This window comes from Phalacrocorax aristotelis, chromosome 5 (assembly GCF_949628215.1).
Source record: "Phalacrocorax aristotelis chromosome 5, bGulAri2.1, whole genome shotgun sequence".
Taxonomy (NCBI): domain Eukaryota; kingdom Metazoa; phylum Chordata; class Aves; order Suliformes; family Phalacrocoracidae; genus Phalacrocorax; species Phalacrocorax aristotelis.
The window spans coordinates 65,170,514-65,186,118 of record NC_134280.1 but is presented as its reverse complement, the minus strand read 5'-3'; the positions used below and the strand labels follow the sequence as shown (position 1 = coordinate 65,186,118).

At 36.1% G+C, this 15,605-nt stretch overlaps 1 protein-coding gene across 1 annotated transcript in view; it reads left to right on the top strand.

Annotated features, from left to right (window-relative positions):
* LUZP2 (leucine zipper protein 2) overlaps nucleotides 1-15,605 on the top strand; it is a 200,217-nt gene that overhangs the window by 94,764 nt on the left and 89,848 nt on the right. Inside the window, exons 4-5 of the mRNA XM_075094953.1 lie at nucleotides 618-699; nucleotides 7,713-7,775. Of these exons, the coding sequence (XP_074951054.1) occupies nucleotides 618-699; nucleotides 7,713-7,775 (145 nt within the window). The remainder of the gene's footprint in view (nucleotides 1-617; nucleotides 700-7,712; nucleotides 7,776-15,605) is intronic.

Sequence of the window (15,605 nt, the reverse complement as noted above, 5' to 3'; positions counted from 1 at the left end):
TGGGTTAGAAAGAGGTGGCCAGCAGTGGAGCTCAGCCCGCTGCAGTTCTTGCAATTTGAAGAAATTCTCTAACTGCATGAAAATGCAAAAGGCTTTTTTTGTTGAAAGGAAGCTCAACCCAAACGACTATCCTACTGGGTTTTTTTCTTGTCCAGTTTTATGCCAGAATCTTCTACTGACTTTTGTGTGTCTTGTCTCCAGAAACAGCCAGGTGAAGGCTGAATTTTATCAGACCATTTACTTACATATTTTAAAGCAGTTATAAATTAGTTCTTATTGATACTGGCATGGTTGCATTTTGGTGTGTTTTCAGTAGCCAGCTTTCCTGATGTTTTCGGTGCCAATCCTTTTAGCTAAAAATTATACACTGGCAGATGTTTTGCACAGCAGGCTACTGAGTAGATAGAAAAGGTGGCCAATTTTGATCATGGGTAATTTTTGTCTCGTGTTGGCACTATTGTTCATGAGGTCATTATGATTAAATTAGCAAGACTCATAGACACAGGATATCTATCTGTTACTCTGAATAATTAAAGGTGCCTTTTCTTGAATCTGAAGAATTATTTCTTTATGGACACTTGTGATGAATTTTGTGTTCTGTGTTTTCAAAAAACTAGGGAAGAAATGAAATCTCTCCAGGAAGCCTTTCAAAAGCAACTTAATGAGGCAACTGAGAAAGCAGAAAAGCAGCAGGCTACTGTGAGTGATTCCTTGTCCTTCTTTCATTATTTTCATTTGTTTCTTCCAGCTTTCTTCTAATCCTTCTGCCTTGAGACTTTGTCATTAGCTCAAATAACTTTGTATGTAAAAAACTTCAATGTCAAGTGTGTGTTAGAACTCTGCAAGCTTCAGAAGAGAGGAGCTGAAAAAAAGCTTGTATGTTCAAAAGCACTGAGATCCCTGTCTTCATTAATTTCTGCAGGATTTAGGTGTGTGTATACGCTTGTGGAGATTTGGGCCTGGAGACATGGACATAAGACCTTTCCCTGATGAATTAATCTTTATGGACCTTCATGTCTGATGTATACCAATGTACCCTGTCATACATCCATTGACTTTTTTGAATATATACCAACTTTCAGCATCAAAATAGAATCATAGTAGAGTGTCCAATTTCAACCACAGTAGATCTATGTATAAGAATGTATTAGGTCCCAGTAAGATTTCATGCTTAATGAATGTTTCTGGAAAAACTGTACGATTGGTTGGATTTTTGTGTGGCACTGGAATACTGTGGGCCATAAATAGCTGCATTTTTCTACTGCAGGAAAAAAAAAGTAGAATCACATTTTCTCTTTAATTCTAGCGTGTAAAGAGGAAATGTTTCCTATGTTGGTTAGTAGTAGTCCTATAACATGAGTACTACTGAGCATAAGTTGACTAAATAATATCCAGAGGTCTTTTCAAACCTCAAGTATTCTGTGATTCTAACTCTAGACTTGAAAGCAAGCTGCTAGAAGGATTTATAGAATATCTGCACTCTTTAAGATGGTTTTGTACTGAAGCAAGATATATTGTCCTGAAATAAGAAAACAAACGAGAACCTAGTCTTCACAGCTGAGTACTCAGAACAAGCTGGTCATAAGTTGTCTTCTTCCAGGTGCACAGACACATTCCTACTAGCTTTATCAGCACAACGAATTCCAGTCCTACAAATTAAAAGCAGAAAACATATATCATTATTTAATCTCTTAGATTTTGATATTCAAGACTAATTCAGCTGTGGGTTAACTAAATCTCGGATGTAGTGAATGGGTTATTGGCTCAGTTGTTCTTTGTGATACAGCGTACTTTCAACTTAAGCAGTAGTGCCTTGTGTGAATTCAGTCAGCACCCTAGCACTGGGAAAGAGCATAAGATATGTTCTACACAAGTCAAACAAAATCTACTGTTAACTGTTAGAAAAAACGTGCAGAAAGTGCAGGGAAAACCCCTCTGAGTTTATAACAGGACTTGGTTTGGAGTCTTGTCAGCTGATGGGAGAAACTGAATTCTTGAGCTGTAATCTAAAATTTGCCTATAATAGAATATAAAATTTACCACCGATTTTAAGGAAAGCAGAACTGTGTCCTTGGTTTGTGACATTTCTTTATGCCTCAGAGCATAATGTACTTAATGGAGCTCACCAATACAGTGAGACTGCACGAATATTCAAAAAGTGCTTTAGCATCCTTGGATGAAAGCTGCAATAGAAATTGAAATAAATATTACTGTCGCGCAGGGTTACTTTACACCTGGTTTCTCATGTGTTTCATGTTTTTCTGACAGCAATGTGAATGCTGTGAAAGAAAGTCTAGGTACTTTGAGGCAAGCCTAGCTAGAGGATGGGAGCTTGAATTTAATTCTAATTTAATGAATTGTGGGTCTTGTTTCTAATCCAATTTAAGCACATTTTATTCTACAGGATTTGTTAAAGTAAATCTTGATTTTCATCAGAGTAAATAAGAATAGAATTACATTTCTCAGAGCCACATGAATAAAGCACTGGAGGGGGGTTAGAAATACATATTTCTTTTCCGCACTTACTGAGGAGGCAGAGTGCAATGCTTACTCTATGTTAATTGGCTGTATACATTCAACAGGGAACACCTGCCTGAAGGGGTTCTTTATTTGGTAAATGCAAAAGCGTAAGTAAGAATTTACAAGAATTAAGTCAAATTACATGACCAATAACCTGGAAAGTATTCAAGGACTCTGACAAAACCAAAAGAGCAAGGGAGGCGCCGCAGCAATACGTGACACTTTGCATCCACGTCTTGCGCAATGAAAGGCACAACTCTTCACTATCAGTTGCACAAACGATTCATCAGAAACAGCGTTATCAACAGTATTGTGCATGCTTATCTTTTTTTTTTTTTTTTTTTTGACCTTTAAGGCTAGAGAAGCCAAGAATGGTAGGCAGCTAAAAAGTTGCCGTCCTGAGGATCTGCTGAAGTGCTGGTGGGTACGGTTCCTCAGAGAGCAGCCAGTAGAGCTGCTGCTAGGTAGTAACAACCTCCTGAGGGGAGAGGCAGCAACTCAGGCTTGAGGAAACAAAAATGAGGAGTCCTTTACACTACTGAGTACACTGGGGACTGACCTGGGGGCCCTTAGCAGGAGGGAGCACTCCCTTTCTGGGTCCTTTGTCTTCTGCATCTGTAACACTGACATAGAAAGAACAGCAGCAGTTTGTCTTGGGAGAGGTCTTTTCCTGAAAATATATGGCAGACCTGAGATAAATTTATGCCTCTTGTTTCAGCTGCTCTGTCTGGGATAGTAAAATGTGCAGAGGAATAGTAGTTATAATGATGGTTTACATTTTAGAGTAGTCCTATGTTGCCAAGTTCAAGGTCAAATACGGTCTTGCAGAAAGCCTTGGGTTGTCAGGGAGCTTCTCTACAGACCATCTCACACTAGAACTATGGATTATTTGTACATCAAAAAGCATTCCTTAAATAGAGAAAGCTTGTTAGTCAGAAGCACCATACCATGTTTAGGTATACAATATGTACGTAAAATGTGAAAAACAAAATTCCAAAAAACACTTTGTCCTCTAACAATTGATGAAGCTTGACAGAATTTTTTGGTCTGCATTTAATATAAAATACCTAAGCAATTTATCATAGGTTGTTATGCAGTGAAAAATGTTATTGATAATGTAAAGCTATGTCTCTGAATATGAAGTGGAACCTCTTCTTCCAGAAACAGGATTAGGAACCATGGATTAATTTTCACTTTTGTTAACAGAGGCAGAGGACAAATGACATGTGTAACTTGAAAGTGGTTTTTTTTCCACTGAATTTGAATAAATAGGGTAAATAGTAATTCTGTATCTCTGCATTAAGTTAACAGGCTCTTAGAACTTGTTGGAGAAGGACCCTTCGCTTGACTATGACTCATGCTAACTGCTTGTATCTTAACAAATGGGTTTTTTTAAGAAGTGACCTTGAGGTTTGTAAAGTTGTGTCCTGTGAACTGTAATTAAAGTGTATGAAAAGAGCTGGACAGCTCTGGATGAGAGAGAAAGAAAAGAAGGGAACAAGGAAATACCCAAAAATAGTTTGGCTAAATAGACTACGCTTAGTCTGATTTTATGTTCTGTTCCTGTTGTTTTATATCGTGCTAACAATTTTTAAAAAGACGTGGTGGTGGTGTTTGACAATACAATTCTAGTACAGTCTGTCAAAATAAAGAGGAAAATATGACTGTGTAAACTCCTTTTCCCACTTGCTCAGTGTTTACTAGGAAAAATGAGAAGTAACACATTATGCATGTGATGACTTGTAAAAGTAAACAATATTTTGAAAACAGTAGGGTTTTTCTTAGTAATAACAGACTAAGAGTACGGGAAATTTAATTCAGATATTCACCACTAAACAAGAATCTTAAGAACCATCACAAACTTATGCCTACAGTATTTTTAATAAAAAGATCAGATGTTCATTTCACTTCAGAAATATTTATTTAGCTTAGTAACAGCCCTTATAACAGGTCCTAAAGTCCTAAATATCTCTTTGACAAAAATCTGATTTAATAATTAAAATATAACATACAGCTTGAAAGCTACATTCATCTAAGAAATTCTAGTAGGTAAAAAATATATTTAGGTTTGCTTTTAGAAGTATATAACTCTTTGTAGAGCTCTTTTCTCCAAAGATAAGAATATTTCCTCTGTTTTAGGTAATAGCCTAACCAGTTCTTTCTGGCTTTTGGAGTCAACTCCTACAAAATAACTTGAAAATTAGACCATGAAAATCAACACTGAGTACGTTAGGTTTTCCAGATTTTGCCAAAATAGTTAGGTGTTAACGAATGTATTCCAAACACATCTGAACTGCTCATGTCTTAGTCCTGAGCAAGATACAAGAAGTCTGGAGGTAAGCAAATAAACACACAGCTGAGCTTCGACTGTGTGGTAATGATGTTATATTGGTATTCTTCCATCCTTCATCTGTAGTGAATAACTAACTATTGTCTGACTCTTAGAATTAGATCACTGCCATCTGCTAAAGCATTCTGTATTTCAATGGGGGGAAATTTAATTTGAACATTTCAAGGTCACAAACTGCTGTGCATAAAGGCCACTGGATAGAAGCTGTTGCCTTTAATAAACGTAATGAGCTCTGAAACACACAAAGCTCTGAGTACCTTGGATGTCTGTCTCCAGGAGACAGAAGCAGTGTCCTTGCTTAATATTGCAAAGCTCAGCCTTAGAACAATATATTTTCCTTATGTATTTTCATAATTACAGCTAGATAGTAATTAAAGGCAGCCAAGATTTGGAAAGAGGTGAATGTCAAACAAGAACAAAGCGTGGGTAGAAAGGAAGAAGAGGTGGAGAAAGTTTTAGTTTCAATTTCTCGGTTTCTGTGCCTTTTAATTTAGATTTGGGTATAAAAGTCAATTCTTGTTTATTATGCTGTTGGGATTTGGTGACTGAAAGTAGAATTTTTACATGTCTTCTGGAAAACGGTATTATGCGTTGTCCTTGGGACTGTCTAAAAGCATCGTGAAAATGGTCTGATACAGACCAATCTGCCTTAAAGCATGAAATTATAGGCAAAGATGCATTTAAATGGTAATCTCTGTATTAGCTCCAGTAGCCAAGCCATATAAATCCCTCCTATGTAGCTCTCTATAGCTGTACTTATGACTAAGTGGCTGTTCAGCTGTAAGACATTTAGTAGAAGCACTTTAAAAATGTGTTATAATATGAAAGCAAGAATGAATGACTTTTTAATTAATACTGGTATTGTTTTTAAAAAAGGGATTTAAATTTTTTAAAAATTATTCAGGTACACTAAAACAGTAAGTTTGCACTATTTAAGACGTCCTTATCAGTGATATCAGAGGCACGTGTGCATAAATAGTAATTAAAAAAAATTACTGGTTTTACTAACATAGATTGCTGATTAAATTAACAGTTCTGTGGTGTCTTAAATATCTCTCCATTAGAAGATCCAAGCTGATACTTACAGACTATGTATAGAGAGCACACAGATGATAATTTTAGTATCATATCTCTTTAACTATTTCATATATATTTAGATTTCGAAGTGAAGTGTTTTGAAGGAATATTAATATTCTCTTGAGAATTACGACTAAGAAAGGGAACGCTCTTTAACGAAGGTCAGGATATTATTTTTATCAGTATTTAGTGGTAGCTGGTAAATCTTTTGAACAGCCAAAAATCCAAAACACACCATGTGAATAGTTACCTTTTTCTTCAGTTAATCCTGTTCTCATATCTTGATTGTGACCTTTATTTATTGTTGTGCAAAATCTTCATATTTATTATACAATATACATGTCCCTATTTGGGGACGTGATTGCTAGGCAAGTGCTAAATATATTCATCTTCTGATGAAACATCACCTTCAGTGGTAGCTGGATGTGCAGTTGGTATTTCTACAACTAAACCACTCAGACAAATTTAGGAAGTTTGCAAAAGAAGTAACGCTCATACGTGTCAGTTGGCACTGGTCGCATGGACCCCCTGCCTACCTTTCTCTCTTAAGTGATGATATTGTTCTCTGACTTCACTTTCATCTGTATCAAAAGAGGTGTCAAGTCCAGTGGCTTTTAAATTACTGACATCTGTCTACTTGAGTGTGGACATGATTCTAAGAAGAGCTGTCAAATCATGCAGATTCATTGTCATTTTTTATCTGTGTGACATCCAAACCATTAATCTCTAGGTCAATGCCTCCATAATCTAAACCTGTTTTCTTACAGAGGTTTTGTTTTTCCTTAACAAGTCTGCTGCAATGTCAGATGAACTGTAGTTTCCTATGAACTGAGGTAGGCTTTTGTATCAATGGGGGAGAGAATGCGGCATGGGGCACTGGGGATATAGGGGTGAGTATTTTGCTAATTAAGGTATCCAAGAGCATCTTCCTTCAAAGTGAAAGATGTGTTCTTTTAATCCCAGTTGTTATGATTACGTCCTTCTTTCTCTCATTATGTTCCATACACCAGGAGGAAAGCTCAGTCCTGAAAGGAACTTAGACTGATTTGTAAAAACAATCTTTTAAACAGTGTTTGATTAGATTAAATCTTAGTTTTAAGATAGGAATATCTACTTTCCAAGGCAAGTCATTAAAATAAATAGGAACTAAAGATCAGACCTGAATGCTCTTGCATATAATACACTTTATTCTACAGGTGAGTCTGATCAGAATCGAGGGGTTTATCTCATTAGGACCAGTACCATAGCATTCATATCAAACAACTGTGTTAGAAACCTGCTATGATAGATGCCATTTTCTTAGGGGGTTAAAAAAATTTTAGATCATAAAATCATTTGAGATTGTTACAAAAATCCTTAGTTCTCTAAAGATCATGCGGGACTTCATTGTGGGAAATAACCACTATCTATTGATGCAAAAGCCAAGTCAGCCTATTTACCTACAGCGATTTTCTTCTCTTGATTATAAGTGTTCTAGTAAATATCATGGTAAATGTTTATAGATTTACCAAACACCTAACTGCAGCCTATACCAAATTGGTATGTAAGCAGAAGTTTTCAAAGATAACTTATTGCTAGAAACATATGTAAGGTGGGGGTTTTGGCTTTGTTTTAGGTGGTTTTATTGGTGGTTTGGGGTTTTTTTGGTTTGGGTTTTCTTTTTATTTTTCAAAGATGCAAGTAGAGTAAAAAAAATATTTAATGGTTAAACTGATGCTAATGTACATCTCAACAGCTCACACTCAATGTTTCTTTAAACTTGTAGATTAACTTTCTGAAGACTGAAATGGAAAGGAAGAGCAAAATGATCCGTGACCTCCAAAACGAGGTAAGAGAAACATTTAATTGTCATCTCCATTCAGAGTTTACCCTGAAAGAGATTATTATTTGGCTTCATGTTTAAAACACATGTTGTTGTAGTAGAAAGATAAAGCTCCAGTGATATAATTCAAACACAAAAGCACACAAAAATGACGGTGTGCATTTAGAAATAATATTTTACGGAATGCAACTATTGACTCCTTGCTACTGGTGCATAGGTCCGTAGTACACCGCTGTAACTTTTGCTGTACTTACGAGTTGTGCTTTTTCAGAAAGGAATACTTAATTCAGTTCTATAGATTATTGATACACAGTGGAAGTTTATCCACCGTGTTATTACCTGCTTTAAAAACAAACAGCAAGAGGAGGATGAAAGGAAATGCAATCTCAGAAATGAGATTCTTAATAAAATTTTAAAAAACCACATTCATACAATGTTTTCTTAAGCTTTATATATCATGAATATTAATCCCAAAATGATCCCCAAATCCCAAATAAAACACAAACCATATTTTATTTAACTTTTGTTAGTATTAAACTGAATTTATTTTGAAATTTTATCTTGGGATAGAATTTAAAATATTTGAGCAGCATCATATTTTCTTCTCCTTATCTTTTACTCCCCAAACAATTGTTCTAAATCAGGATATAGTTTCCCTTTCCATATCTTCATTTTGCAAAGACCTTTGCACTTGAAATAATTTTATTCAGGTGATCTCTTGTTCTCTTACCAACCAGGCTTCTTGTCTTTATCTGTTCTGTTCAATTGTTACATTTCGCTCTTCTAAGTTATTCTGAGTTTGATGTGTATGAAAACTTGATCTACCTAAAGCACTGATTTAAACAGTGAGCTTTGATGTCTTTGGTCTATGAGAGTGTATATATACGGTCAGTCTGGAAAAAAGTGCACATTACTTTTTAACTTGCAAAGGAAACATTATCTGTTTCAGTTGTACGTGTTATTTAAGCCACATTCTCAGTTTTCGCCATCTACAGTTGCAACTGCCTTGCTTTCTTTTCCCACTCGTGATCACCAGATGTTTTGCAGTTGAGCCTGTTAATTCTAATAAATCATATCAGTCCGATCGTATTGACCAGCTGTAAAAAATCCTGTCTCTCATCACACACAAATACTACATTAGTCAATGTTCAAACTGCCTGCCTGCTAATGATTTTCTTAGGTAGTTTAGTAGACTTCTGTAATATTCAGTGTATCTATAGGACAATTTAGGAAATCTGCTTTGAAAGGAATCTTTCTTTTTGGCACCAACAGTATTTGTTTCTCAATGTAAGGACAGACTGTTTCGGCAACATTTTATTTCCTGCTACCCTCCTGCCTGAATTTGCAAACACTGGCTGTGTAAACTGGATGTACGGATGTTGCAAGTGTTTGAGGCCTATCATAGGGCCTTTCAAAGAAGCATCAAAATGTGTGTTCCTGCAGTTTTATGTTTCTAGTGTGTGTCAGTCTGCAGAGTGACTAAGCATCTCCATCACTACCAAAAATAAATGGGCAATTAAGGATGCTCAACATTCCTTCGATTCAAACCATAGATAAGTTGACTTGGATACCCACAGATGCACCAATTCACACACATTTTACATCTGTGTTTCTTTATTTCTATTAGAGGAAAAAAAAAAAGGAGGTCATATGAAATTCTGGGGTACCTGAGATCAGTGAAGGTACATCAGAAATAATTTCAGGCCAGTGGCAAACCCCAGGAGTCACCATGATCTGGTGGGAGAGCTCTGGGTGTAGCGCAGTAGTATGACTTCTCTCGTCTTTTGAGTTACAGGAATGTAAGAAATGTTCAATACTCCATCAATCTCAGTATCTTCCCTGTGACAACGGCAATAACAAACACTGTTAAGGCAGAGCGTGTGAGCCTGCCTCACATCCCACAGCAGCTGCAGGTGCTGGGTTTGGGATGTTAGATGTATCCCTGTCTATTCCCTGTAGTACATGTTTATAAACCTGCTGTCCATTAATTTCTCTAAATCCATTTTTGATATCAGGTACCTCCACAGCTTCTTACACCATCAAATTCCTTCTTGCTTCGCTATTTATGTATAACTTTTTGTTTTTATGCACTTTCCTGTTCTCCTCCCTTTAGCAAGTTTTTCTAAATTCTGAGTTGTTCCCTGTGTAGCCCTCTTAGCTTTATAGTAATTCAAGGTTTCAGGGGCTTCTAACACAGCAGTTTTTAACAGCTTCTAGGCAATTTGTATGTTTTTTTCATAATTTGACCTTTCCTTTCAGAATTTCTTGCTATTTGCCTTATTTATACATAGTACTCTTTCGTGAGATTGAATATCTGTGTGCTGGGTTTATGTGTGTGTTGATGTCCAGCCGCAGTAGTATCTGTTATTGCACTTTGTTAGCAGTTGCAAATAGTCTGCTGTTAGTTCCTCCTGAACTCCCCCGAAGGAAACCCTTGAGAACAAACCAGAATAATGTCTTTCCTTGGGGGCTGTGGGGTGGCTGCAGTCATTTACTGTCTAGCTTATTTCTGTCACATTGCAAATATCTGGCACTAAATGAAGCTTCAGTCTGGTTGGTTTCTCTACGCTGTATGAAGAATGAAAAAGGTTATGATTTCTTTTTTAATATCTTGGCAAATCCTTACAGAATAGATAAATGCACAGGGGAAAATTATGAAAGTATAAAAAAAATAAAGCATAAACTTTTAATATAAAAGTGTAAAAGCATAAAATTTTACTCATAAAAATAAAATTGTAAACAAAGTGACTGACCTAGATAAGATCACAAATATTTAAGGAGTTGTTTTCATACGTATCTCCACTATTGTGCCACACCTGTTTGTGATTGCCTCTGAATTTTCAGGCAAATTCTTTGACTACAAAACAGCAGAGATGATGGGTGGGGTTTTGTGGGTCACTGAGTGAACATTTTCTGAAGTACTGTATAAATGTTGTTTGGGGCATCTGTGACTGAGGCTTCTCAAAAAGGCAAAAAAGAGATGGCATATTGAAAAAAGATAATTATTCTTAGAGGTAGAGCAATAATTAAACTAGAGATATTGGTTTAGGTGGGAAGTAGAACACATCAAATAAATAGAATTTCCAGTTTCCTGAGGTCTTCAGTGAAGAGAGTTCTAGTCTAGCTCACCTACTTCTCCTTCCTCCTCCATATGTCCAAATTACATAAGATTTAACTTTCATTCGAATGTTTCTGGAATTATTCAAAAAGATCCATCTGATTTGTGTTACTTATCTCTTTTAGGTCATAACATTAAAAACTGTGTGTGTGTGTGTGTTACTGAGGAGAAGAAAAAAGCCATGTTCTTCTCTAGGGAATTAGTGAATTAATGTCTAGATGCTCTAGAGAGAACTATAGAACCTTCCAGTACTTTCTACAAATGTTTCAAACTCAATGTGGGAATAAAAGCATTAAATCTTCCAGAAGGAGTGTAATAACAAAGACATAACTACGGAAAAGAGACTTAATATCATATGCAGCAAAGAGGAAATGAGATGTAGGAAAAAATGCAATAAAGATTTGGCCTTCTGTGTTTTCAAAATTGTATGAGAAGTAGTAAAGGCTTGTTTCCTCCCCACCCCCTGTACCCACCCAAATGAACCCCTCCCCAAGACACAGGGTTTTGCACACCTAGATATTTAAGGGCAGCAATGATATGTAGCTTAAAAAAAAAAAAAAGGCAAGGAAGAACTTGATGCAAGTACTTTACAGTGCATGCATTCAGGCATTCAGGTGATGTATCCGCCGTTCTTTTATTACTGCGCTATCCAAACACGTTCACCTAGATAAATACTGGAAAAGTCTGCCCAAGTGATCTGCTTTGTGTTTGTTTCTAATTTAATCAAATTACCTGAAATATTTCCATTTTTTTAATGTTGTCAGGTTACAAAGATGTTCCAAGAGCTGTAGGAAAAGATTGTGGTCACTGTTTTGCACTTATTTAAGGACAAAACACAGAATAGTACTTCTGCTTAAAGCAGCAATATGGTCCTAGAGTGCCCTGGAAATCAGAAGCTCCAGCATTCTATTCTTGGCTCAGGGAACTAAACTTGCCTTAAGAGAAATTTGATTTGAGAGCATTGCTTGGTCCTTCGGCGCATCAGCTATTTTGTGGAAAAGGAACCAATAGCTATACCTACCCAACATCTTTCTTTTAAACTTATATACTATGTTTGCCAGTTCCCTAAACTTAAGTCCACTGATATCAGGTTTTCTGGAATTTCAGTAATTGATTTTTAAGGTCTCAATAAGGACTTCATATTCTGACAGAGAGTTGACTGAATTTAAATGGTGTGATTTTGAGGGAATACATTATCTAGGTCCTGCCTCCTATCACTTGAATATAGAGTATGTTTTTAAAAAATCTTGTTTGTAAGATTTAGAATGCTATATATTTAAATAATTGATTGCATTTTATATGTACTTTTTAAAAGTGTTATCTGCATAAAGATATATAGAGACAGTTGACGAAAATGGAATTCCTTTCATAGTTACTTTTGTCCTTTCAAATATCACCCTCAGTTTGTATTGGCAAATTGTGAGTTTTGCAGTCTTGGGCTCTTGAATGACTAAAAATAATTCCCTATTTAGTTCTGTTCTTTCAGCGCCTGCCCTACTGTCATTCAACTTTGCAATTCAGAGATAGGAATAGACAACAACAGCCTTCCACTGAATGCAGCAGCTGTGATGTAGCATTCAAGGAGAGGATGGTGTCCAGAAAGGCAATTTTCAGGCTATTCGAGGCTTTGGAAAAAAAGAGATAACAACAAAAATAGTCCCTGGTGTGAAGGGAAAAAGGTGCCAGATACAGCTCATAGGGATTATGTGTCTCAAAATCCCATTGGTTTTAGAGGTCTCTAAGTGCTTCCTGCAATATCTGTCAGACTTCCAGCTGTAACATCGTGTGGATTGTGTTAATGTAGTCTAATAAAGGACGGTACCTGTAAACAGATAAACTCTTATTGTGAGAAGTTTCTCTTATTGAAAAAGAAACCGAGAGGTTTTGGCGGAGCTAAGAAACTTGGCAAAAATGTAGCCTAAAATAGAGTATGTATGAAATACTTTGAAAACTTTCACTTTTGGAGACAGCATGTTACAGAGTGAGCCTCTCGCTTCTACCACGTCAGTCATGTATCCATTATGGAAAATGATGCCAAAACTGCTCTAAAAACGAAGCTAAAGCAGGGTTCTGTGTTCACCCTTGTTTATATCAGCAAAATCATGGGTCTTAACAATTGCGATTTGGCATTCTTAGCTGATTGTTTTGGGTCAACTCTGGATGTGCATGATGGATTAATTACTTAAATGAATGTCTTTTCTGCATTGATGTGTGTTGTGCCTTTTGTTAGTTTGTCATTTATTTCCTACCGGTACACTTATAAAAGCCATCTTCAGTTAAGGGAAGTGTCCTAGCTGACGTACACTTATATGCAACTTCCTTGAGATAAATTAGCCAGGAATGTTCCCTAAAAGTTAATAAATTGTGTATATTCTGTACTGAAAGGTAATGAAATCTTATTCAGCTTTGTCACATGGACACTATAGTTGCCTAACATTAGTCTTAGGAGTGTGTATGAAAAAAAAAAAAAAGATTCTCTTATTTAAACCATTTGATTAGATGAGAAATGACTGTCCAGCTCCTCATATCACCTTTGGGCAAAGTGTTTTACAATATCTCTCTGTATACCTACATTAAGGTATATTAATGTCTTTACAGATTCTATTTACAACAATCCCATGTATTTATAAAAGTTCATCTAGTGGTTTATACCAAGCAATATATGTCTTTGCTCTTTAGGCTGTGGCAGAACTTTTTAAAACATGAATTACATAGATGAAGTATAGTAGTACAGGCAATACAAAGTAAACGGGGAGTGGGAAATGAATTTGACCATAGCTCTCAGGATTATGTGTTCTTTTTGTTAAGAAGCACAGTTTTAAGTAACTACCTTGTAAACAATACTTTTGCTCTATTCATGTATAAATTGTCGTTATAGCTTTAGCGTCAAGTAAATCATCCCAAAACAGAATTTTCTCCAATCTCTCTGTGCTTAGCTGCACTAATGAAAGGTAAAGTCGCAGCAGTTTAAAGTCTCACCTGTTTAAAGTCTCAAAAACCTGTTGTTTGAGGTTTTATACTGAAAATGATAAGGAAAGGGTGGAAATGCAGTTTAGTCAGTTGAAAATGGTTCTTGGGGGGCAGTATATGAGATCATACAGAAAACAGATCCTACTGCATCAAAAATGTCAATGAGATATATTTATAGTAATACAGTAGCAACTGCAGTGAATGTTAGAATAAGCTTTTGTTTTTAAAAGTATTGTCTTCCTGACCTTGTAGACCCAGCGGTGTCTCAGTTCTGCTGAGTGATAATCAGAAACAGAGCATCAATTAAGGAAATGTAATGGATCTGCTATGTCTGGACCCCTCTCTCCGAGGGACCACCACAGTTTTTTGGATTCTTCATTCATTCTTTAAATCTAGAGCCAAGGATAGGAGAACCTGATTTACAGCCATTAACTACTAGAAAGTTTAAATGTTTAAATAAGAATGTTTAGGTAAAATGTATCCTTAATGAATGAGAACATTAAAAATAAAATGTATACCTACTAGGGCTCCCGTTCAACCCGCACTTAGCCACGATGTTTAGAAAACTGTCTGCTTGGATTTTGCCCAATATTCTTTGTCTGTCATCTTTTCAATTAACTGAACTATTGAAAATCATAGCGGCGTTCTTTTGTAATCTTACTGAAGTTATTCTGATGTCTTTACTCAGTTTTCCCATGCTGCTTAGGACACTATTAAACTCTTATTTCTGACATCCTACTTCATTAAGTCCAGAGGTCCAAAATGGGTCTGAATTCTTTACATTTCTTACTCACCTAGTCTCAATAACAGGCTTTGTAGCCCTGAAGCTTAGTCTTTTGCAATTGTCATTTGTAGCACAATATCATCAATGGAGAAAAGAAAGAGTAATTTCCAATCTGTGCCTTCATTTCCTTTCATAGGAAGTTGATGCTGGTAATCAGTGCTCCTGGATACTGGTGCTGTGTAATACAGTAGTGTGTAAGGTAAACTATAAGCATTTGAAAGACCACATTGTATAGGCCTTTGGGATAAGGGAGGTGCTAGAGTTCTCCGATGATCCATTTAAGTTTGTTTTTATGCAAGTATGATCAGTAAGTTTGAAACTTAAGGGTTAAGAATAAAAAGTCCTAGGGGTTCCTTCACTACATGTTACTTCAAAAAGGCAGCAAAACATGAAGTATGAGAGATTGTCTTGAAAAATAAAGTTTAAAAGAGCTGGATTCTGTCATTTGCACACACAACTCTCCGTGACCTCTGTTGCAGCTTCACCACACAACAGGGGCAGCGTGAAACCTGATCAAAATCTTTGATCTTTGAACTTGTACGGAGAGTTTTGTCAATGTTAGTGTTATGCAGGTCAGTGTTTTCCAGCATTACAGATCTCAAAGGCAAGGTGGCTCAGAGCCAAGCTCCAGAGAACTGTAAGCATAGGTGAATTTTTATAATTAATGTAAAACTTTCCCAAAAGCTAGCGTAAATTTTGCCAAACAGGAAAAGGAAAGTGCTGATCAAATTTATTCATGTTATTCAGACAAGTGGGAAAGTGTGTTGTTAGTACCAAAATGTTAAAATTACCTGCTGGAAAGACGACTTAAAAGGAAGTAACAATGTTATATGTGGGTAAAAAGAAGAATGTAAATCGATGCTTCAAAATCTTGAGTAGACACGATTGATTCTTATCCTTAGATGAAATACTAAAAGAGCACTTGATAATCAAATTTCCATGGTTCATTAAAAAAAAAAAAGAG